The sequence below is a fragment of the Chiloscyllium punctatum genome, chromosome 39 (genome assembly GCF_047496795.1).
Source record: "Chiloscyllium punctatum isolate Juve2018m chromosome 39, sChiPun1.3, whole genome shotgun sequence".
Taxonomy (NCBI): Eukaryota; Metazoa; Chordata; class Chondrichthyes; order Orectolobiformes; family Hemiscylliidae; genus Chiloscyllium; species Chiloscyllium punctatum.
Window position 1 is genome coordinate 27,134,443 of NC_092777.1, and position 26,417 is coordinate 27,160,859.

Here is a 26,417-nt window from a genome sequence, read left to right on the forward strand (position 1 = left end):
AACTGTCAACAGGGTGAGGAGACATACTGCCGTGACCTTCATCAGGGCAAAGGTGGGAAGGAACAGGAACCCACCATCCTCATATCTGATTAGAAGCATACCCTAGCTTCAAACCTCTGTCAGGGGATTAAATTGTGCCCAAAGAAAGCAAACCACACTTGAGCTGAAGGGTTCAGAGGCAATTTAATGGCACATGCTAACAGATGCCCTGCTGCAGCAAACACTGGCCCAATGTTACGTCTCCTCCAGTTGTACGTTATCATCGAACTGAGCTGCCCTACTGTAGGCCGAGAAACTACAGACCTACCAACTCATCAGTCAGTTAATCATAAACAGAAATAAATCTGCATCACCTGGAAATCATGCAGTGAAGAAGTGGACTTGGCAAGTCAGAGGTATCAATTTGATAAATCAATCCCATAAGCCACTCTGAAGCTAAGCCAATATCACCCAGAAACTCTTGGCTTACTTCTAACCATTAATCACACAGGGAGAATTTTCAGAATGCATTGAACTTATTGGTAGCATTTGTTGTGTGTACTATGAAATTCTATTCAGGAGATAGGATATAATAATCATATGAAGGCCATTTTAAAACAGTTGTACGATCAAGATTGTTTTCATCTAATGTATAAATGGAGGAAGCCTAATTGCAACAGTTCATTTCTGTTTCGATATTGCATAATATGTTCATTATTTCACTGACAAAACTTGTGTTAGCCAATATTACCCTGTGAAACTGGCAATGAATTCCAACTTGTAAACACGTGTGATTAAGCGTGGAGATCCAAATTTTTTATCACCATTTCCTGCTCCTCCACAGGGTGTGTGTTGAAGGCTCCACAAATGGCAATCTTTAGAAATTTTTCTAGAATCCACAATGTGGAAACTGGCTATTCAGCCCAACAAGTCACCTACCCTCCGAAAGGCATCCCACACAGAACCCCCCCCACCCTATAACCCTGCAGCTCCTTTCGCAAATGTGCCTAACCTACATATCCACAAACACTATATAGGTAATTTAGCATGGCCAATCCACCTAACCTGCACATCTTTGCACTGTGGGAGGAAACCAGAGCACCCAGCAGAGACCCATGCAGGCACTTGGAGAATGTGCAAACTCCACACAAATAGTCACCCGAGGTTGATAAACTTGATAACTTTACTGGTTGCTCCATCCAGTCAACTTCTATAGAATTTGTTTTCAATGGTCTGCTACAATCACCTTTCACTTTCACATTTAATGAGGCAAAGGTTTCTCCAACCGAGAAACTGCAAGAGCCCCATGTCATCTCTCCTCAGGAAGGCCCACTGAACACAAGTGCCCAACAAGCACTGGTGGACAGTGGCAGGTCTTCCCCATGATCAAGGACCCCAATCTCAAGATTCACTGCTGCAATGCCAACAGCACCGAGGGGAGTAGAGGCAGCTGCCAGCAATGCTCCGAACCCGGGTATCTGGAGCTATGAGGCAGCAATGGTAACCACTGAGCCACTATGCCACCCCTGAACTAATGAGAATATCCTTCTTTTACTCAGTAATATGTTATGATCAGGTGAGGAGAGTTCAAAGGATTACTTTTTCCTTACTCTTCATTTGACAGTATTTAATAAGATGTACTTGCCAATTCAGTAGGTGTTTAACTGCTTTATTCGCAGTGACTGTAAGAGATACGAACAGACAAGATATTGGTATTTATTATTCTAAGTAAAAATTATAGAAACACTCTGAGGTATACATTTACAAAAATGTAGGCATGCATGCACGTACACGCATACTCAATAAGTTACAGAGTGGGAGGATGGATTATCTGATACTTAAAAGTCCAATGACGTGGACAATTTATCTGTTCTTCTGGAGACTGCTGGGTTGAGCTCTTTAAAATCTCTGTGCAGCACACAGATAGTCATTCAGCAGATACAGTTCAAACTTACAAGATGGGTGTAGAAGAAGAAACAAGTGAGGCTCAAAAGTGCTATGCCGTTAGAGTCCAATAGCTTCCCTCTGTTCAAAGAAAACAATTTCTTAAACTCAAGGAGAGTTAGGTTGCTTGTCATATGATCTCTCTCTAACTGATCACTGATCCTAACATGGTCACGGTTAATGTATTCCAGCTGGATGGGTTTGATTTGTATCAGTTATGGATGGGGTGGATTCCTCTCTCAGCCAGAGTTCATTACTGCATTGATTACATTTAGTACATAGTTCCCACCTGAGTGATTGCCTGGATATTTTGTGAATAGGTTAGGAGACGATCCATCCACACTTCTTCAAAGTAATTGCCTCTGCTCAAGTTTTCAAAACAAGTTGACTCCACTCAATGGATTTGGAAATTATTCCACACAGTGATACAAATACATAGCCATGTTAAAAGGCTTCAAGTCACTGGGATATGCTTCATCCTTCTTAAAATCCCATCAGTAGTTCATAGCCAACAAATTCACAATGCATTATTTTTAATAGAATGTGCAACATTAGAATCTTGTTAATACAGTGCAATTCCTTTTAAATGTCACTTATGGGATGGTCCAGTGCTGGTTGGGCCAGCATCCATTGCCCATCACTCGTTGCCTTGAGAGGGTGGTGGCCACCTTCCTGAACCTTTCAAGTCCATGTTGTTGTAAGCAGACCTTCAGTGTCGCCAGGGAGAGAGTCCAAGGATTTTGAACCAGTGACAGTAAAGGAACAGCAACGTACTTCCGAATCAGGATGGTGAGGGGGCAGGAGTAGAAGTTGCAGGTGTTGATATTCCCAAATATCTGTTGTCCTTGAATTCTAAATGGAAGTGTTGGGAGGTTTGGAATCTGCTGTCCAAGTAGGCTGAATGAATTTCAGCAGTGCATCTGTAGGTGGTATACGTTTGTTACTGCTGAGCGTCAATAGTGGAGGGAGTGGATGTTTTTCTGAATGCGGTGCAAATCAAGTGGGCTGCTTTGACCTGAATGGTGTCAAGCTTCAAGAGTGCTGTCAGAGCTGTGTTCATCAAGGGAAGTGGGGGGTTTTCCATCACACTCCTGATTTGTAACTTATAGATGATAGATGGGCTTTGGGAAGACAGGAGATGAGTTACTCGCTGCAGAATTCCTAGCCCAGTAAGCCACTGTATTTATATGGCTAGTCGAGTTCTGTGCCTGGTCAATGATGACCCCAAGGATTTTGATTGGGATTCAGTGACAGTAATGTCATCGAATGTGAAGAAAACTGGGTTTTTACTTGGGTTTTTCATCAAGTTCCCTGTGACACTTGGAGCCAAATGACAAGTTGAACCTGTGAAATTGACAGGTGGGTAAAGAACAGCTGGTCACACAAGTCTGCCCCACACAACGATGGACAGTCCATCATGACCAAACACTTGTTTGTCCCCCTGCCCTGCAGCAATGTAATCTCCTGGGGGAAAGGAACAAAGTAAAGCCTAACACTCTGATTTCTCTGCTGAATTCACGACTGTGCAGAGCTGCAGCCCTGTGGTCTGCCATCCTGCACTTGCACCCAACCGTGATCACCTGTTTCTTGTGTTTTAGACAAAATGTACTGTCTGTATCAATCTGACATTGTCCAGCGACAAGAAAGACCTTAAAAGGAGAAAGAACAAATACAGCAGAGAATAACAAGTTACTGATTGGAAAAACACCTGGAAATGCACAGAGTGGACCAAATGCATTTGGTTAGTCACAGCACATTCCGGCAGAGTGTGACTACAGAGGGAATTACGATCCATTGCTGAAATCAAATCCTCGTGCCGACACTACCACAGAAGTTTCTCCTTTGTTCATGTTTGCCCCGATAAGTTAACATTGCCCAGAAAGCCAACAGTGTGAATGCTTTGGACTCAAGAACAGAAATACTAATCCTAAAGAACTGTGGAATCCCTACCCCCTTACAGCAAGGATATTTTTTGTATGTATTCAAGCTCAAATGCTTCTACCCCATTCCTGTTACTGCAAAATTGTCCCTACAGAATAAACCAGAAATGAACTTCAGTTTAATTTCTAATTCCATAGGAATACACTATACAGCCTGCAACCTCTAAGCACAGTAACTGTGCTCCTGTTGTATTTGCTCACTCAAATCTGTCGGCTACCAACGTCAGCTCCAAGTGGGAGGGCAATCTATCTTGCTCTGGCAGGACACCAAGTTTATATGCAGCTGCATTAAAATCAATACCAGTCATCGCATCTGACCACCCTCAAATTTAAATTTAAAAATCCACCCTCGTCACTAAAACAAAATCCCCAAAGCTGTGTATTATAAAATCAATGTGCATTAAGTGGAGATACAGAGCCTTCAATTGAGCCTTCCTGTACAGTCACAATCCACCTGCAACTATTTTATTGCAAATCTCCATACTGAAATTTATTTGTTCTGGAGAGGTCAGCATCACATATTTGTTTTAAGAATGTACTGCAGAGTCAATGCAGACATTTCTTTTCAACCACAAAAGCAGAGATTGCTGTAAAAACTCAATAGATCTGGCAGCTTCTTTGGAGAGAAAGCAAAGTTAACGCTTAAGATTCAGTGACCCAACTTCAAAATTTTCTTCTTTTCTGAAGAAGGGTCACTGCACCTGAAACGTTAACTCTGATTTCTCTCCACAGATGCTGCCAGACCTGCTGAATTTTTACACCTTTGTGTATTTTTATTTCTGATTTCCAGCATCTGCATTCTTTATTGATTTTTGTTCAGATATTTGTTTAGTTTATTAAAATGTAATTCTTGAAAGCATCAAGTCAATGGAGCATTGAAACAGTTTTCTAAGCAATCTAATTAGCCATGAGAGTAAAGTTTGGAAGTCCAAACTACAGAGTCATACAGATGTACAGCACTGAAAGAGACCCTTTGGTTCAAATCATTGATGCCAACCAGATATCCGAAATTAATCTAGCCCCATTTGCTAGCACTTGGTCCATATCCCTCTAAACCCTTCCTATTCATTTAACCATCCAGATGCCTTTTAAATGTTGTAATTGTACCAGCCTCCACCACTTCCTCTTGCAGCTCATTCCATATGTGTACCACCTTGTGCATGAAAATGTCACCCCTCAGGTCCTTTTAAATCTCTCCCCTCTCAAGTTAAACCTTTGCCCTGCAGTTGTGGACTTTCCCTGTCTATGCCCCTCATGATTTTATAAACCTCTATAAGGTCACCCCTCATCCTCTGATGTTCCAGGAAAAATAACCCCAGTCTATTCAGCCTTTCTCTGTAGTTCAAACACTCCAACCCTGGCCATATCCTTGTACATCTTTTTTGAACCCTTTCAAGTTTCAGAACATCCTTCCACAGGAGGGAGACCAGAACTGAATGCAGTATTCCAAAAGTGACCGAACCGAGGTCCTGTTCAGCTGCAACTTGACCTCCCAACTCCTATACTCAATGCTCTGAAGAATAAGGAAAAGTATACCAAAGCCTTCTTCACTAACCTGTCTACCTGCGATTCCACTTTCAAGGGACTATGCACCTGCACCCCTCGGTCTCTTTGTTTGGCAAAACTCTCCAGGGCCCCACCATTAACTGTATAAGTTGGACCTGATTTGCTTTTCCAAAATGCAACACCTCACATTTATCTAAATTAAATTCCATCTGCCATTCCTCAGCCCATTGGCCCATCTGATCAAGATCCCGTTGTACTCTGAGGTAACCTTCTTTGCTGTCCAGTACACCTCCAATTTTGATTTCAACTGCAAGCCTACTAACCATACCTCCTATATTCACATCCAAATCATTTATATCAATGACAAAAAGCAGTGGACCAAGCACCGATCCTTTTGGGACACTGATGGTCACAGGCCTCCAGTCCAAAAAGCAACCCTCAGCCACCATCCTGTCTCCTATCTTCTTGCCAGTTTTGTATCGAAATGGCTAGTTTTCCCTGTATTCTAATTCTAGATTCACCGTGCCTTCTGAATGGTTTTACTATTGAATGCTGTGTTTGGATGTGTGAATGTCAGAAATGCGTTGTCCTTTATCAGAGCTCTGTCAGAGTTTCACTTTGGTGCCAAGTATGAGTGACTGGGTGGGATGAGAATTCATACTCATGATTCTCTCACTGAACAGCACGATCACAATTCCACCTGTGCGATCAAAGGCAAGAACTGAATTACCCCTCTGGCCTGCTTGCAGAACTGTACTTTCACACTGAAGGAGTTACGTAAACTGGGATTTACATATTAGCAAACCAAAACTAGCAAACCCATTCGAAAATATATTAAGTTTGTTTAATATATTTCAGCCGCATGACACTGTAATCTTCTGCTATAAATCCTGTGTCTTATGGTCGTGCTCCACAACCACCTGATGAAGGAGCAGCACTTTGATAGCTAATGCCTCCAAATAACCTGGTGTTGTATGATTTTTAACTTTATGCAAATTGCACAGTGAACTGATGCAGTTCGGGCCACTGACAGCCATGTAAGTGACTTGATCTCCTGAGACCTGACAGCATTGCAGACCTATATTTTCATGAATCTCCAAAACTGCCATAAGCCTCTAGTCAACTGTAAAACAGCACAACTGGATTCATTCTCTCTCAGGGATGGAACTCATGGATTTTCGATTTCGAATGTGTCTGAAGCTGGAATATCAGAGGCACATGAATTTGTCAGGGAAAGGCAGCGCAAGGCTGCATTTGAACAACATGCAAGCGTGACCAAGTATGCCCAGTCCCTTTGCAGTTATTTCAGGGCACATCTGATCATCTTATAGGGGATAGCTTAAGAGCTACAACGTAACAGAAGTGAGTAGATTGTCTAATGACTGCTGAATGGTATAGAAAACATAACATGGTTAAAGAAAGTATCGAAGTTGGGAAATTATGTTGAGGTGATACAGGTCATTGGTGAGGCCTTTTCTGAAGTACTGTATCCAATTCTGGCCATTCTGTCATAGGAAGGATATTATTAAGCTGGGGGATGGGGGGGTGGGGGGGGGCGGCTCAAAGGACACTTACCAGGATGTTGCTGGGAATGGAAGGGAATGAAAAAAAGTCCTAGCCTATCCACTCTCTCCCCATTACTCAATATGGGCAGAGACTGGATAGGCTAGGACTTTTGTTTTCCACTAGAACGTAGGAGGTTGAGGCATAACCTTAAAGAGGTTTATAAAATCATGAGAGGTGCAAACAAGATGAATGATGGGTGTCACTTCCCTAGGGTGGGGATTTCAAGACTAGGGACAGAATATTAAGATGAGAGAAGAAAGATTTAAAAAAGACACGAGGGGTTTGTGAGTGGAATGAATGTCCGGAGAAAGTGGTGGATGTAAGTGCAGTTACAATGTTTAAAAGACATTTGGATAAATGCATAAATAAGATATGTTTGGTGGGCTATGGGCTAAGCATAGGCAGATGGGACTACTTTAATTTGGGAATATGGTCGGCATGGACTGGTTAGATCGAAGCATCTGTTTCCATACTATTTGACATGGTGACTCTAAAATTATGGGGGAGAATTGAATAAAATAGACTTGCATTGTATTACAAATTTCAAAAGCTCAGAACATTCCAAAACTCCTTACAGCTAACAAATGATGAATTGGTATTGGGTAGAAAAACAAATATTAGCCCCGGACATCAGGAATAAATCTATGTTCTTCTTCAAAACTCTCGTTGGGCGTCAAACAGGTCTTAAGACAGCACCTCCAACAATATAACTTTGTATTGCACTGGAGTTTCAACCTAGACTGTGTGCTGAAGCCTCTGAAGTGCGTACCTGAAGCTTTATGCTTCTGCTTCAGAGCTGGAATTGAGGCACATCATAATGATAATGGAAAAGGTGTTTCTGAGGCAATGCATGATAGCAGAAGGAAAGTTAGGATCAAAGACCAGTCTATGTGGTATGGCTACAAAAATACGGGAGCAAGTGTCATCCAAGCCATCAACTGTTATTTTGTTTTTTGTTCTAGCAAGTAATTAGCTTCAACATAGAAGTTCAATGGACTATGCAACAGAACTAGCCTCAAAGTAGATGGAGATTACAGACTTGGACATGCCTCTGCAATTTTAACCATTACTCATTCCAGTTGAAGCCAATTATTTTCTTTTTCACAGCATCGCCTTATAAAATCTATGCTGGTGCTTTTGCCCTACTGTCACACATTTCCTCCTATAATTTTACAGTTTGATCAATGTTCATAAACTGGAATAGAACTCTCAATTTGGCCTCTAATGATTTTCATAAATAATCTTTAATTGGAGGTTAAAGGCATAGTGAATATGGTTACAGAACGTCTTTTCCCCAATCAATTCTTGAATGTTTGGTCAACAGAAGAAGTCTACGGGAAACAGTCACCAACATGTTTTTCTGCCAGTAATTAGAGTGTGGCTATTTTTCACCTTAAATTTCTCTGGCTGATTCTTACTCCAGTTATTTTCCTCTGACTCTTGTTTGTAACAGCAATCAAACCAGCTCAGTTCAAGAGAAAAATTGTCTGATTCAGGTCCAAAACATTATAGAACGTTATAGTACTCAATTGACCGTTGCAGCCAGCCAGAAAGAATGATTATATTGAATTCCCCTTGAGCTAGTTCTGATATAGTGCACAGGACACAGTCTCTCTGTAATCAACAACAGATTAGTTCTCTGTCGACTGGGAGCAAATCTCTCACACTTACAATCCCCATTCATAAGTATTGCAGCACACAGCACTGAGCTGCCCATTTTGTACATCAGGTCTGAAAAACAGTGGTACCTTGGGAACAGAATTAACAGCACCAAACTTTTTCCGTCAACAGTTTTACATAGATTTTTAACTGTCAACTACACTTATGGTATAGAGGGATATTATGATAGCAGCTCCCACATTTAATTCCTTAAAATATACTGAATGTTTTTGCTATCCAATATTGGTGCTTTTATTGCAGGGGTGGTACAGCGGCTCACTGGTGCCTCACAGTGCTATGGACCCGGGTTTGATTCCAGCCTCGGGCGACTGTCTGTGTGGAGTTTATACACTCTCCCTGTGTCTGTATGGGTTTCCTTCGAATGCTCCGGTTTCCTCCTACAGTCCAAAAATGTGCAGGCTAGGTGGATTAGGCATTGGAATTGCAGGGTTAGAGGGATAGGGTAGGGGGAGGGTCTGGATGGGATCCTCTTCAGAGGGTTTGTGTGGACCTGATGAGCTGAACGGCCTGCTTCCCCACTGTAGGGATTCTATTTCCAGCAGCCTTAACGAGCAACAAGATGTCTCAAAGTGCTTTATATTAGGAGCACAAACTAGTGAATGCCAAACTAGATGCAAAACAAATGAGGCACATTAGAGGAAGAGAGCTTAATATACACCATAGTCAGAATCACGATTATTCAATAGAAAAATATATAGTTTTATCAGGTTACAAGGGTAGACCTGAATGAATATCTCAGAGATTGACTGAATGATCATTATCAGACTTTGTGGCCTAATTATTTGACAAGCATGATGATGTTTTTGATGTTCAATAGATTAATATGTATCATAGAAGGAAAACTGAACTTGCTGAACCTAAAAGATGGTAATAGCGTAACTGCACAGTATAATTGACAGAGATGTCAATGTGCTTAATTATGATTTCAACTTCTGTAGCTAAGACCTGGTAAAGGGTCAGAGTCATGGAGCTAAACTACTCCTTTCTCTGGAGCTGAGGGCAAAAAGGAAATTCAATGTGAGAACTGCATAAGTTATGTGCAGGGATACAGGATGGAAACGATCACTGAAGTAGAATGGGCCAAGGTCATGAGCAGTTTTGAATTAAGTTTGTTAATATCCACGGTGCTATTGAAACTTGTGCTGATACTAATGGGGAGTTTGCACAGATGAAGACCTGAGTTGCAGCATTTTAAAGGAATGCAAGTTTGTTGGAAATCCTGACAGGGAGCCTGTCCAGGAGAGTCCTAGAGAAGACAAACTTTGAGATGATGAAGACATGGACTTGAGTGTTATGTATAAAATGTTGCTGCAATGAAAGAAACTGGTCTTAGTCACGGAGCAAGCACAGAGGCAGAGAAAAAACACCAGGTCAAAGATTCTCCATCCTTTTAGGTCGAGGTATCACGAGGGGGTCGACGTTTGGACTTGCAACACAAATACTACTGCCATACATGAGAATGAGAAAATTAAAGTAGTTATTCACTATTTATAACTTGTCAAACTAAACTTTATATTCACTCACATCATTAGATGATGAAGCCTAAAAAGGGGAAGCCAAAGACCACAGGAATTAAGAGGAATTAATGGATGATTACAGCTGATGAATAAATACATGGGTGTTACGTGAAAACAGCTGAGTTTTGTTTTCCATCTCATTAAGTATGTTAAATTGCTTAACCAGTTTCTGGATTCTGTTCCTTGGCCCTGATCAGGTGATAACAGGGATTATATTAGGGTAATTTATTTTCATTGTACAAGTTAAACACCCACACTGGAGCATTTAATTTAAAATAGATCCATTACAGATATTAACCATTCTTTCTAGTTTAAGCACCTCAAGCTCTTTTCTATCACTGGCACCATAGGAAGGTCTTCCCACACTGAGTATCCCTCAATCTCTGGATTTCACCTCAGCCAGCAACAAGAAAGACTGATTTTTCACTTTGTGTCAGCAGAAGTTTTACAATGTGATGTAGAGAGTTTGCCAAATAACACAAAAAAAAGTTCTGAAGAAGGGTCAATGGACATTAAAAATTAACTCTGCTTTCTCTCTACAGATGCTGCCAGACCTGCTGAGGTTTTCCAGCTATTTCTGTTTTTGTTGCCAAAAAACCCATTGCTAGTCTCCATATTAATGTTCTGTAAGATCATGGCATTAATATTGCATTTAAGTCTATACTCTTCAGATTTGGTGTCAAGGCCAATATTTATTGCCAGTCCCTTGTTGTCCTTAAACATAGTGGCAACCCTCATTTTTAACCAATGGAATCAATACAGTGAAATACACTTTGTGATAGAGTGCTAAAACTTTGACCCAGTGCCAAATTGGCATAAACAGCTTACATCTTTACTGACCCTGTTTTACAGATTCATATGCATGATCCTTAGTGAAAAATTGGAAGAGAATCACTCTTGACCACTCTTTGAATTCCAAGGTGAAAAGATCTTGTAGCTCTTTTCATATTTCTCACCATTTACAATCAATGTGTCAAGCAGGTATTTTGTTTCTATGCCCGTGTTAACATAGCTGACTCAATTGACATTCAAAGTGCAGGATGGTACAGCAGCTTCACATCAGTTACAATCCTTCCTCTCAGTCCTCACATCCTCCTATAGCATCTCTTCTGAAGACGCAGCTAAGACAAGCAACTTCCTTAATGTAAATTCCAACTTGTCTGCCACAGCATTGTCTGGTGTAAAAATAATTTTCAGACTATTGTTTACAGTTGCAAATAACACATATCCATACAATATGAGCTAACCAATCTCCTCATTCTATACACACCCCACCACCCTTAGCACCACACACCTGCTGGCTATTTTTGATGCTGACACATTTACTGGAAATACTTGCATGAACACTAGCAACTAAAGGAATGCATTGTCATTCCAGAGACTGTTTGATCAATGGGCAATGATCCAAGGTGCTGCTCCTCCCATTTATTGTGTGACAACTGGAAACAGGTTACACGAAGATTAAATGCTTCTCCTGAATTGTCAGGTAACCTTTCATTATTTCCTTTAATCCTGCATAATAAATGTCAGGATGTCACTAACGCTCCATTATACAGGAAACAACCAGAAAGGAAGATCTGAATTTCCCTAAAGACCATCAGCACCATATGAGCACGAATTAAAACACATGTTGATTTTAACCAAGTGAACAAAGAAATCCAATTGGAGGATCTGTACAAAGTGAATAATCTGTTTCTTTACAAAACTGTACTCAGTCATTTCAGGTAGCTAGCTCTTCAGAAACAATATTAAAATGCACAGTCTACTTTCTGAAGTATGTTTGTAAAAGTTATGCAAAAGCACACTTTGTTTTATTTGTTATTTTCTTTGTTATTTGTACAAAACATACAACCTTGGGTGTAACTGAATTGTATAGCTACTAATGTGTGATTTAATTTACAACTCAATTAATTCACAATATTGTTTGGAGCATTAGCAGAATTAAAGGGAGAACATTTTGTTCCAGCAACAGCGCAAGAATCTTATAAAGTCATGCAAAATCAATTATTCATTAATGAAATAACAAGTGTCACTTGTGCTAAGATTGAAACTTTTAAAACTTAGATGTTTCTCATTTTCTCACTCATCAGAAACCACAAGAACATCAGTACCTGTTGAACACATTGTGGGAGGTAATCTGTCAAGCCTGCACAACTGATAAAGTGAACTTATTGCAAATAGTTGAGAGGCTATCAGTGCAGTGAACGATGAGAGAAACCAATATTTTTCATCTCAGCAATGGATAAACCCCACAGGGGTAGCTTTGCACTTCTTTTCCCCCAGACCAAGACAATTTTTCCCCAATGTGTCAGAAACCGCAACAGCTAGCTTCCCGTTCTGCACTAGTAACGACACTATTATATATAAGATTCAAATTGATCTGTTTTGACATGTTGTGACACATGTTTCGAGCAGGTGGGGCTTAAACCTAAGCATTCTGGCCCAGGGACAGGACCTGAAAACTCCACCATTGGGGCCTTTGAAATTATTTTTAATCAATCTACTCAGGCATTTTATAACACACCTCGAGGACAGGTGGGACATTAACTTTGACCTTCAGTCCTACAGGTAGGGATACTCCCACTGCACTACAAAACCCTTACAACATTCATTATATATTTTCCATTTTTCTGATTCCAGTGAGCTGAATGAATAGCCATGATAGCAGCATTTCATAACAAATTCAACATCTATTGGAATTACAGGTCAAGCCATAAGCAATGCCAATGAGGCAGTTGAAAGGTCATGGGGGCTTAATTTAGTCAAATATTCTTTTCCGCAAAGCTGCATTGTGTACTACATAGAAACATATGTATGTTTATATTGTTGAATAGTGAGGGTTGCCATACAATGGGTTTTACAGAAGTCAACTTCATGAGAGAAAAGTTTGTATGCGTGTTTCAGTGGATCAATCTAACCTGCCTACCTCTGCACTAGTCTGTCTCAAGGGTTATGTGTAGTGCACCCCCCCCCCCCCGATTCAATCACATGCCTGCCACCCACCAAGGCAAAAACTTTATGTGACCAGGTCCTCAACATTAAGGTGAGTCTTCCAAGTTGAGAAATTTCCTAACCTGAGCCACCCACCTCCATAGCTAAAATCAAGTCTTCAATATCTAAGACTGTTTGTGTTCTGGTGCTAATTTAGGTCAGATTGCAAGAAAACGATGTCCATCAGACAGCTCTCATGTTTATTCAACTACATCTGGCAGCAGAGCCAGTCATTCATGGGACTACAGTTCTGCTGCCAGGATAAAGGAGACAGATTTAGCAGTGTAAACCAAGACAGCCAACACACAGACATTGGTTTCCTTTAGTATCCAAACAGAACAAGTACCCAGCTAAAAGTGGTCTTACCCTGTTTTCATAATTGTACTTCCAAAACCAGACAACTTTTTTTTAAAAAATCATATTTAAGGGATTTATTTGTTGCAATGCTCGCTGCACTAGTCTTCGAGCAACACCCTTCCTTCTTTTTTATGATATTTTCATCTCTTATAACTCATCAAGCAATGGCAATTGGCAAAATATTTAAGATTATCAAAAACTCATGAAGAATGGGAAGAAAGTTAGTGAGGTTTTTTTAAGCGCATTTGTCACCACAAATATTTACAGAAGCACCACAGATTGGTTGATGAGTTGCAAATTCAAATATAAAAATCAATTTTCATGAAGAGCTGAGCAGATATTTGCACCCATTGAAATCGGAGAGCTAGACATACTTTAAACCCTGGGTTGACATTTAACACTAGAACCTGGTATATCTTAGTGATTGTAAGCTACAGCAAAGATTGACTTCTGATGGACAACACATGCTTCAGATTCCGGTAATGGAGTAAAGTGAGCATTTAGTTTTGTTGAGTTTCTGGGTTAATAATGTAACAGGACTGGATTAGATCTCACTCTTGTGTACTGCTTTAGGAGGGGTAGGAATTTAATGTTATGATGATATTCAAATTATAGTGTGTTGTATTTAATACTTTGAGAAAATTGTTTTCAAATCAATCACCTTTGCTTTAACAGGTCATTGGTAAAGGTGGACATCAAATGTAAAACAGCAAAACAAATTGTTTTGGACTAATTAAATATGGACTATTCCTTTAAAGAACATCGTCTCATATTTTATAACGAACAGCAAAGGAACTACCTTTGCCATTCATTTTGTTTTCAGTTGTGCAGAGACTTTGAGTGGGCTTGTCAGCAGATATATACTCTACCAGCGTCTATTTGAAATCAGCGCCCTCTAAAGGGGAAGTGTGGCACATGTAAGCAAGGAAAATTGATCAACAATTTTTAGAGAAACCAAATTGAACCATGTCGACAACAAAGGGGGAAGTCAAAAACAGAAAATATTAAAAGAACATTGAAATAATTGTATAGTAAGCAGAATTAATAATGAGAATATACAAATAGAATTACGAGAGAAATATTAAAGTAAAAGATGCATAAACTGGTTAAAGAGCATTTCAATGTTATTTTGTAAAAAAAAACCTTACAGTATTAACTTTTTTCTAATTACATATGACTTCACACTTATAAAATTAAATTTGATGGGGCAGGGAGTTCATCGAGGATGGTATATGGCTTATTACTCCATTAAAAACTCAGTCACTCCTGATTTGATAAAACTAACTTTTCTTGTCTTTAGCAAGAATAGTGGGCAAGAAGCACAACTTAACACTATCAAATTGATCTCTCTGCCAATTTAACTGATGAAGACTCCAACAGGAGAAGAAGGACATCAGTGACAACAAGTATTAGATTGTCTCATTTCATTGCGCATGTGCGGGCTTCAAACTTCCTGCTAATTTTACGCTGTAATAAAGACGATTGCAACAGTGTGTTTTAGTGGATCAGCCTAACCTGCTCTACTCTGCACTAGCCTGTCTGGCGGGCAGACCGAATTCCAGTCCAATAACTTACTGTGGAATCTAAAGTAAATCTACCTCTTTGCATATCGCCATATTGGTTATACTCCTGTACTCAAGCATCTTGCCTGTTTCAATACTCATTTATACAAATAGGTGGCTCAGTGGTTAGCACTGCTGCCTCAGCAGCAGGGTCCCAGGTTCAATTCTAGCCTCGGGCGACTGTCTGTGTGGAGTTTGCACATTCTCCCTGTGTCTGTGTGGATTTCCTCCGGGTGCTCCGGTTTCCTCCCACAGTCCAAACATGTGCAGATCAGGTGGATTGGCCATGCTAAATTTCCCATAGAGTTAGGTGCATTAGTCAGAGGGAAATGGGTCTGGGTGGGTTACTCTTTGGAGGTTCGGTGTAGACTTGTTGGGCCGAAGGGCCTGTTTCCACACTGCAAGGAATCTAATCTAATTATATTGAAAGAATGCCTGCAAGTTAGAGAAACAATATTAATAAGATTAAAAGGACAAGGTAAGGCAATGAATAGCTTTCATTTCCAAGAGGATAATTCACACTGAATTTGAAGAAGGTTTGTTTTCAACTTGCAAGGACTTCACAAATGACTTTGCTCCCTTTATTTGGATTTAAATTTAAGTAACAAATAGGCACAGCAGGTTTGGCTGAAGCTGAGCAGAAATCATTTTTCCTCTGAAATCAATCACCCAAAGTGAAATAAGGTTACCACAAACCACACTGCTCTTAACTTTGTCTTTCCTTCTCTAAGTATATGTATGCATAGCACAGCTGGTTAAGTTTCACATTACTTTCATAATTTATATTAATATTTTGTGCTGACAAAATACTGTGAAACTTGGGGACATAAAAAAGCTTGAATAGTTCATTCCATCAAATGACGTCACAGGTTTGACATTAATGCCTTGTCAATTTACCAAATGTGTTGCAGTAGTTTAAACGCATGTCTACTGATCTTAAACTTCAGGGCAGAGGACTGGGGTCACTGCAGGAAGAGAGCACTGAGGTGAAGCAGTTATAGAATGGTATTACTACATATGACGTGCAACATAAATCCCAAAATCACTCACACACACATGCATACATGTGCAGACACACACAAATACATATACACACATGTACACTTCACAAATCTAGGTATGAATTTTGCACAAACAGTACAATTAAAATGGTATGGTCAATAACAGTAATTTACATTGATACAGAACACTTACAGTCATAAAATATAATTAGGCACTTCACTAGATCATTGAATGCAAATCAGCCTTCTTAAATCCACTAGAACCCTACCAAACCACCAGCCCCCCCATCCCCCCACCCCCCACCCCCACCCCAGACAATAAGCATGGAAATTCTGTTTCAATGGTCAAACAAGATAAAATCAAGTATAACACCAAGATGATAGTGAGTCAGGTAACTGAACTCTTAGTCAAAGATAAAAATGAGACAACACCAGGTTATAGTCCAACAGGTTTATTTGGAAGCACTAGCTTTCGAAGCGCTGCTTCTTCATCAGGTGGTTGTTAAAGAGGCAATATCATAAAGAAAGAAGGCAAAGTTTAGGGAGGGAATTCCATGACATTGGACCTAAGATACTAAAGATGAAAACACCAATACTAGAGTTGTTCAAATCAAGGACGTATAAGAGGCCTGAATTAGAGGAGGAATGATAGCCCAGAGAATTGTAGTGTGACAGGAGATTACAGAAATAGGGTCAAGATCCTGTAACAATTTGAATACAAGAACAAGAACATTAAAATCAAGACATTGTTTGACTGGAAGCCAAAGCAGATCAGAAACAGTAGGGTTGAAAAGAAGAAGTTTAGTTATGTCAATAATTGAATGTAAAAGTAGTACTGACTTTATTTCCTGCCATTGCCAGAGTCAAAAAATAAAGAACACAGTTTAAAGTGGGGACTGAAAACAATGGCTTCAGTCTTTTCAGTGCTGAGAGAGTAAGGTACCATTTTTACTCTTTTATGGAATGTGGAGCTTGCTGGCAAGGCCATCATTTGATGAAAATCCTTATGAAATGAGAATGTAGACTCATGTATATGTGTTCTTCTGATGTACTCAAAAGATTCATGGCTTTGTGGCACTACGTGCTGACATGGATTTGCATAATAACAACATGTTACATGATAAAATCACCCATTGCTTAGGAAAAGCAAGCACAGAATCTGGCAGGCTTTTAAAAGAGGATGGTGTTTATCTCAGAACAAAGACCAAAGTCTATCTGGAGTGGTTCCTACATCACTTCCTTCTGGTTGCAAGTCTTGAAAACCTATCAGCATCACAGAAAGCAACTAGAAGCATTCGATTTTGTTGTCCTAGATTTATTTGCAACAACACATGATAGAACAAGACACCCAACACTGAGGTTCTTGCTATAGACTGCCTATTTTGCATCATCAGAGCTCAGCGTTTTTTGGATTGGTCATATGGAGAACTCCCACAACCTAAAAGTTGCATTCTACTCCCATATAATAAGCCAAATGTAGGTATAAAGACAGTCTAAAGCCCAAGTTCTGAACTTGTGAGCTGAATCCCAACAAATGGGAAAAAAACAACCTCAGGTGGACCTAACTGGAACTTCATCAAGCAATTTTCACATTTAAGGAGACAGAATCAAGTAGCTTCGGGAAAAGTGAGTGCAGCACAAAGCCAAAGCCTCCATTGATCCTTTCAATTTTCCATTATATGCAGAATATACAATTGATTATACAAGCCAAGACTAGGTCTGACATTTCACGTGAGACATCAAACTAGACTCTAAACCACTCTTTGGTGAACATTCAGCCACTGAAGCAGTGCAAGAATCAAACATCATGAATATCGGGGTAAAACAGGATCTTGTTGTGTTTGCTTACAAAACAACCAATCCCTCATTAATCTATTTAAAATGAGGAAGACTCCTGCAAGGCATAGCAGGCACTAAGTCGAGTTTTTTTCAATCATTCACAGAAAGTGGGCATCACTGTCAACGTCAGAATTTATTTCTTATTGCTATTAATATTTGGGAAGGTGGCGATGAGCTGGCTTCTTAAACTGCTGCAGTCTTTGAAATTTAGGTATAACCATTGTGCTGTTAAGGAGGGAATTCCAGGACTTTTCCCAGTAATAGTGATGAAACAGCAATGTAGTTGCAAGTCAGTGCAGGGAGGAGGGGAACTTGTTCCTATACATCTGCTGCCCTTGATCTTCTAGGTAGTTTGTAAGATGCTATCAGAATAGCTTTGGTAAGTTACTCCACTCCACCTTGTAAATAGTACACACCGCTGCCACAATGGTGGAGGGTATGAATGTGAAATTGTGGTGGACAGGATGCCAAACAAGCTGCTTTATCCTTTATGGCATGAAGCTTCTTGAGCTCTGTTGGAGTTGCATCCATCCAGGCAATTAGAGAGTTTTCTTTCGCTCTCCTGATTTGTACATCATAGATGTTGCATAGCAATTGAAGAGAGAGGAGATCAGTTATTCACCGTAGATTTATAAGTGTCTAACATACTCTGGTAGCCACAGTATTTAAAAGGTTGGTCCAGTTCAGTTTCTGCTCACAGGTAGCCACCAGGGGTTTTGTACTGGGGATTTAGCAATGGTAATTGAACATTACCAGCCAATGACTATATTCACTGTTCTTAGAAATGATCATTGTTAGACACATGTGCAGTGTGAATGTTACTTGTCACTTAACAGCCTTGGATGCTTATGAATATGGCTTCTTCAGTGTCTGAGGAGAAGTGACTGGTGCTGAACGTGGTGTAATCATCAGCGAACATATTATGATAGAAACTAGGCCATCGATGAAGCAGCTGAATAAGTTATTTTGTGGCAGATAAGACTCCATCCAGAACAAAGTATTCCTCCTCAGTCCAGTTTTGCTGGTGTCCCTTAACACCATATTCAGTTCGATGCTGCCTTGATGAAAAAGGAGCAGACCTCACCTCCCCTCTGGAGTTCAGATTATTTATTCACAATTGGACCAGGGCTGTAATGAGGTCAGGAGCTGAGTACCCATGACAGAATGCAAACTGAGTACTACTGAGTAGGTTTTTGCTGAGCAAATTGGCACTTGATAACACTTTCGACAAATCCTTCCATTCTTGATTAGTAAAGGGATCAAGGGTTATGAGGATGGGGAAGGCAGGTGAATGGGGTTGAGAAATATATCATCAACAGACTCAATAGACTGAATGGCTAAATTCTATTCCTATATCTTGTGGTCTCATGGTCTTCTCACTTTGCTGATGGCCAACAGTAGACTGACCAGACAATAATTGGGTCAATTGGACTTGTCTTACTTTTTGAGTACAAGGCACACCTTCTATTTTCTACATTTCCACATGGATGCCAATATTGTGTGTGTAGTGAAATATCTTGGAAACAGACATGTTAATTTTGGAGGACTAATCCAGTACAATTACTGGAATGTTGTCAGGGCTCAAGTCCTCTACAATATCTAATGCTTTCAACTATTTCTTGATATCATGTGAAGTGATTCGAATTGGTTGGAGACCGTCATCGGTGATGCTGGTCACCTCTAAAGGAGGCTAACATAGATCATCCACTTAGCATTTGTGGCTGAAGATGAATACAAGTGCATCAGCCTTGTCCATTGCTGATCTCTCCCATTATTCAGGATATGAATATTAATGGTGCTTCCTCCTCCTGTTATTCGATTAATTGTCCACCACCATTCACATAGACATGGGAGGACTTCATAGTTTAGGTCTGATCCTTGGATAAATATCCTCATATTTGTAAATTGCCCTTGGTCACAGTAAGTTGATTCAGTTGTTTTAGATATATGGAGGACACAGGATTTCCTGGCCTGTCTTCTGCATGCTGCTTCTGTATGTAACTTGATGAGTGACTTTATGAGAACACATCATATTTCTTGTTGTAGTGGCTACACGTATCAGATGCCACTTCAAAGGATGTCTGTGAACTCATGACCATAACCCACGGCATAGCAAATGGCCAATATCCATTTACCAACATGATGGAGATGCCAGAATCTTCCTTGTAAGCAAGAAAAGGATGATTGGTACCTAAATTGAAATACTTTCTTACAACTCTTAGTGACTGATTCAAGAATACCATTGACAGAACTTTGACATATGCTTTGTAGGCATTCTCCTTGTTTGACAGAACAGGTTGAGGTTTAAAGAGAACCCAACAAGAAGGAGCCAATTACTTGTCAGATTAAAATACGTAAAATAAAGCTGAAATGTAAGTCACATTGTCCATTGGATATATGCTGCAGAAAATAGTAGAAAACCACTTTAATAGGAAATAAGAAAGAGCATAGCCCTCAATAATCCTGGTTATTGAACATATTTGTAAATTGCCCTTGGTCACAGTAAGTTGATTCAGTTGTTTTAGATATATGGAGGACACAGGTAGGAAAAAGACATCAGAGACTTACTCCACAGAGCAACCTTGAGGTCAAAACCTGTGATTATATTGTGATAGCTTAATTTTTATTGAAAACACTGACAACATAATTTATGGGATGTAAAATTTGAAGAAAAATTATGATATTTGGAAGTTAAGTCAATATGCTGGAAGTATGTACCCAATTCATTTTTTTTCTAGAAGCAAGAGTGGAATTTCCATGGTGTTGTACATGGGATATAATTGTTAAGTACAATCTTCTGCTGAATCAAGATTAGTGGGCAAGGGAATAACTGAAACAGAATTGAAGTTCTTATTCAATCTCATTTTAATGTCATACATGTTATCCTTATGTAGACTGAATTATCTTTACATTATTTATAGCTAAATTTACAGTGATTTACAAAGTAGCAAAGTAGTTGGAGCATCCAGCATATGCTGAAGAGCAAGAGGTCATAAAGTTGAAGTGTTAACAACGAGATGCAATTACAATATGACAAAGGTATATAATGTATATCATTGTAAATGTGCATAGAAATTTACAATTGAAAATGTTGATATAGAGTATAACACCAGAAAGTGATATTTTATACTCTCCACTCACAAAAGAATTTAATATATCATACAAACTTTTTTTTAAGAAATGAAATATTGCCTTTCCACAGTATTAAAGAAACTCACAGCACAGAGGGAGCTATTTGGTCAATCATGCCTTTGAACTTATTCCTAAATCGACAATGTTTGGTTGCGATCTTCATTTTCTCTGTTCAAGTTGCAAACTTCAAAGATCACAGTGACTGATACAGGTCTGTGAGAGACCAACTACCTGGCTCTGAAATAGGTGGTGATATTTAAAATTGCACAGCTGTCTCTAGAAATGAGATCAAATATTGAATGATCATGTAGCTTACTGCAACTTTTTAACATTCTTTCAGAACTTAATTGACTTCGATAATTGAAGAATTTTTCTGAAGAATAATATGAATTCAAAATTAATGAGTTAATTGAAAAAAGTTAAAACCTAAGAATAATGGTAACAATGGTTTATTTGAAGCAAGGAGGGAGAAGCATTAAAGATGCTAATTTTCTGGTTCTTCTGTCGAGCCCTTGTGATGGAGTCAGAGTTCCTGCACTTCCAACCTGTAATCCTAGCTAGCAATATCATTAATGCCTATTAAATTGAGGATTAAATGAAAAAGTACCATTTCTTTCACTCTCCTGATGCATAATGTTCACTACTATAATAATCACTTATATTATGCTTGAGGCAGATGGATTTTATGAGATACTTCTGCATGCTCTGATTGAAACCTGGACCAGGGTCCAAATTTCAGTTTTGAAAGGAAAATGAAGGCAAAGCCATGAAAACAATAAGCGGTCCATGTATATTTCAAACCTTGTAAACTATTTATTCTCTTGCGTTTTTTCTCTTAATTAATAATGACACTCAACTGAATTCAGGTCTTACAAAGTGCAGCAGCGTGATTTTTAATCTGCGATTGTTAACCTAATTCCCAACACAATAGAAAAACTAGTGGAGAATGTTATTTCTTGGAAATGAATGTATGAGATGTACGGCAGCTATATTTTGAAGTACACGAGACAAGAGCAGTATGTATGACTGACAAGTTTTCCTGCTGTTTTTTCCCGGGGTATAATTTCAGGGGCCTGACCCTGGGCTGGTTCTGAGTCAAAGGGTAATGGTATTTTCAAATATAAAGGTCTCATTGGGAATTAGGCTACCTCAACACTAGTGGGCTTTACTACTACCATTAGCAGCATCTACTTGTAGAGCACAATCGTCAAAAGCAATGGTCAGCCATGTTGGGGTCTGCTGCTTTCTTGCAGAAAAGCAGTCAAAATATTGACGGGCTAGCAGGCTCTATGTGCATGAAGGTGACTAAATGCCCAAATGAAAGATACTATATGAATTCCACTACTGTAAAGTCTCAGAGTCGTTAAAGTGTGCCACCAATAAATTTATTTACATTTTCCATGCATTGATTCAGACAGCTATGTTCTAAACGGTTCAAGTTCCAAATTGATTTCCCAACTGAAAGTTGTCCTCTGGCCCTTCCAAGTCTATTAACACATTCCTTGAGGAACTTAACAAACCGTTGATTGGAGTTGAAAAGGTACCCAATTCTCTCTCTCACCCTCACTTTAAAAATTCAAGCATACCTCAGAGGCTAAAATCATCTTGGAGTGCTTTTACTCAAACATACACATTATGTGCCAAGAGATGATTGAAAATCCTAGTCCAAATCTCAGAATGAGATTAACTCTGATTTAACTTTGAGTAGTTCTAAACATAGAGCCTCATAAAAACATAAGGAGTGTATTTTTAACTTATTATTCATTTCCAAATGCATATATTTCTGTGGGAGGCTTCTAGTTTTAAAATGACAAATGACTTCATACTAAAAAATAAATTATGACAAGTATCAAAAACTTTCATAATTGACCCATATGTTTTTGGGAAAAAATGAGCATTTACAGCATTGATTAATAATGGCAATATCAAAACACAGTAGGCTTTAAAATGTTCAAGCGTAATAATGAATTCTATTAAGTAGCTCAAAAGCTACAATCCACATCCATATATCGGGGACTAACAAATTAAGAATGTTACACTAACAGATTCATATGGATTGAGAACCACATCCAGAAAATTAAACTTATTGTAAAAATCCACTTGAATATCTCTTCTGGTATAAGTGTACAAATTCCAAGCAATCTTGAACTTTGATTTACTAAACTGCAGTTAATTTTCACTAAGGTCATATGGAGACAATTCCCGTATTACGATCAGAGTCATTTACAGAGTGAGTTTCCACAAGGAAAGTCATTTTGTTCAGTTAACTTTTTGTCAATATTTTTAATAAGGTGGTGCTGATGATGTCTTCAATAAAGGGTCTGACCGGAGTTGGGGCTGAGTAGTGGCACTTTGTTGGCACTTCAGTAAATGCTGTCATTGACTCGGGAGCGTCAGTGTTAGCAAGTAACCCCTCTTGTTCCAATCTTTCGATACAAATTAGTAAACCTCCACCAAACTCACCCTCACTGACTGCACTATTCTTATTCATTTGTATCGGTTGAAAACCTTACAATGCTCCAGTTCTACTTTAAAAAATAAAGGCAGCAAATCGCTGAAACTTTTCGATAACTTTTGCTTTGAGGGTATTTAAGAAGTAAACGTGCTACGAAGTTGTTCATGAAGATTGCAAGCGAATAAACACAGCTGAACTGGTTGCTTAAAAAAATCCATAAAGCACAAATAATCCAATTAATGTATTACTCTTACATGCCGGTTTGCAGGCAATTTCTGAAAACTAACCCAACCGCCTATTTTGTTTTGTTTACAAATCGGAAATCACAGATAACTCTTGAATCGGAAATAAACCGAGAGAAAGAGATCTACTCCAAGATTAAAAATCACACAACACCAGGTTATAGTCCAACAGGTTTAATTGGAAACACACTAGCTTTCGGAGCGACGCTCCTTCATCAGGTGATAGTGGAGGGCTCGATCGTAACAGAATTTATAGCAAAAATTTACAGTGTGATGTAACTGAACTTAAACATTGAAAAATTGATTGTCTGTTAACAGACAATTGTTTTAACAGACAATCAATTTTTCAATGTATAATTTCAGTTACATCACACTGTAAATTTTTGCTATAAATTCTGTCACGATCGAGCCCTCCACTATCACCTGATGAAGGAGCGTCGCTCCGAAAGCTAGTGTGCTTCCAATTAAACCTGTTGGACTATAACGTGGTGTTGTGTGATTTTTAACTTTGTACACCCCAGTCCAACACCGGCATCTCCAAATCATTATTCCAAGATTAGCTGTGTTCACGGTATGAGTATCACATAATCAACATTTCAACCGATCATGTGAAAGGAAATGGAAAAAATCTGTAAGAACTGCTGATGGCATTGTCGGTGCAGTCTGTACGTGAGCATTTCAGTGAAAAGTTTCAACAAGATCTCAGGCTGACACGCGCCACTCTGCGTGAACATTCTATACTCTGTGAATTCGCTGTGGCCCTGAAAGGAAACTACTGTGTTATACATACTGCTGAAAAAAACAATGCAAGTATTTGAGATAGCACAGCGCTGTGAGGCGTGGGAATTTATTCATCACCCCACCCTCCCCAAACCCCGTCTCTCCCAACTATTTAGCTGAGATAAATTTCTTGGCTCAGTGAGAATGTCTGCAAATAAGTGCTGTAACTGAGGCCTGACTCTTTACCAACACCCAAGTCTTAATGGCCCAGCAACCACAAAGCAAATGACTACACGCTTTCTTGAAGTTGACAAAACACACGCCACTGGACTGACATTACTGCAGGAGAATTATTTGAATAGTAAAGGCATGTTTTGCTTCACAAAGGTGAAAAGACGAGAATATGAGGTAAAAAAGATGAGCAACCACATTAAAATTAGATTAGCGAATAGTTTCGCACAAGTTTAAATAAACGTTATACACTGACAGACATTGGAGTTGTATTATGTATCGATATCTATCAAGATAAATTATGTATAGATGTCTGGTCTCCATCCGTAACGCATAACATTTTAAGTTCTTTTTTTTAAAAAACACTCTTTATCCTGGGGGACAATTGCTCGAGATTGTTTAGGAACTTCGAATCAACAAGTGACTGCTAATGATAAACTGTTTGTGTACGTAGCGTTGTATGTGTCAATTTGGAGTGAAGGGCCAAAGATCCTTTACCTGTACCAGCGCAGTCCCTCATCGTAGTGTCTGTCGAAAAAGTGCGGCTCTGCCCCCACCGCCCGGACGTCGGGATGGACCCGGACGAATTCCAGTAGCGCCCGGGTGCCTCCCTTCTTCACGCCGATGATGATCGCCTGCGGCAGCTTCCTCACGCCGTCGCCGCTGAAGCTCAGAGTGCTGGGCAGCGGGTTCCCCACCACGGAGCCGCCGTCCCCGGTCTGCCGGTTGAGGTTGAAGGACTGGAACTGCAGCCTCAGGTCTCGGAAATATTTCTCGGGCATGTCGCCTTTCCAGTAGCCCCGCACCTGAAGCTTATGCAGCAGCGTCTTCCGGTGGAGGGACTGCCACTCGTCAAAGTCCGCGGCCAGGTAGCCTTCCGAGCCACGGACCGGTCTGGGCATGGTGTGGCACACATCCGACAGATAATACAAGAAGTACAGGGACATCAGCAGCACGCAGAACATGACCACGATCTTGCGGTAGACTTTCGTGGGTAGAGCGTCCGAAAAGACTGTGCTAAGTGCCATAGCGTGTAGCAGTCCCCGGCACAAGAGAATGCCATGCTAGGCTGTAGCCATGTATTAGCTGAAAAGAAATATTTTATTGGTGTGTATATATGTGTGATCCTTACATATGTTTGTTTAACATCTAAAGCCTGATCTCTGAATTCAATTGGATGCCACTCGTTCCCCTGGATGTTTTTTGTTTGTTGTTTATGCCCTCCTAGTTTTACGGCTCCAGCCTTCAGCCTCATTTACTTGCTGGTGCATTTTGTATTTTCGCTCAACAGCTTGTGAGTGTGTGTCTCTGTGCTGTCACGGCGCATTACTTGCTACTTTGATACATTCCCACTTTCCGCCCCAGTTACACGGAGACAAATGTAGCAAAGGTTTCCCCTGAGTTCACGCAGGGGGCGGGGATACCACCATTGACAGCACGACCGACCAATCGCAGTCTCGGCTACCGCCAGGAGAGCCGCCAATGAGGCGGACCCTGGCCGCGCTCCCGGCCACTCAGAACGGGAGGTGGGCGGGGTCTGGGCGGGGAGCTGGGCAGAGGGAAGTCCCGGGCTCGGCTTCTGCTTCCTATTCCACAACCTCCACCAGCACACACCTCCCCCCCCACCCCCCACCCCACGGCCCCCCCATCAACTGAGCCGGAGCGTGAAGCGCAAGAGGCTGTATTTGTAAAAGGGGATGGGGTGTGCGTGTGGGGAGTAGAGGCGCGGGGAGGAGGAGGAGGACAAACTGGTGA

The 26,417-nt window shown here is 40.1% G+C and overlaps 1 protein-coding gene across 1 annotated transcript in view; it reads right to left on the reverse strand.

Annotated features, from left to right (window-relative positions):
• The window catches only part of LOC140463891 (heparan sulfate glucosamine 3-O-sulfotransferase 3A1-like), a 160,481-nt gene extending 134,323 nt beyond the window's left edge, over positions 1 to 26,158 (reverse strand). Inside the window, exon 1 of the mRNA XM_072558339.1 lies at positions 25,161 to 26,158. Within this exon, the coding sequence (XP_072414440.1) occupies positions 25,161 to 25,690 (530 nt within the window). The 5' untranslated portion in view covers positions 25,691 to 26,158. The remainder of the gene's footprint in view (positions 1 to 25,160) is intronic.
• Positions 26,159 to 26,417: the final 259 nt, after the last annotated feature.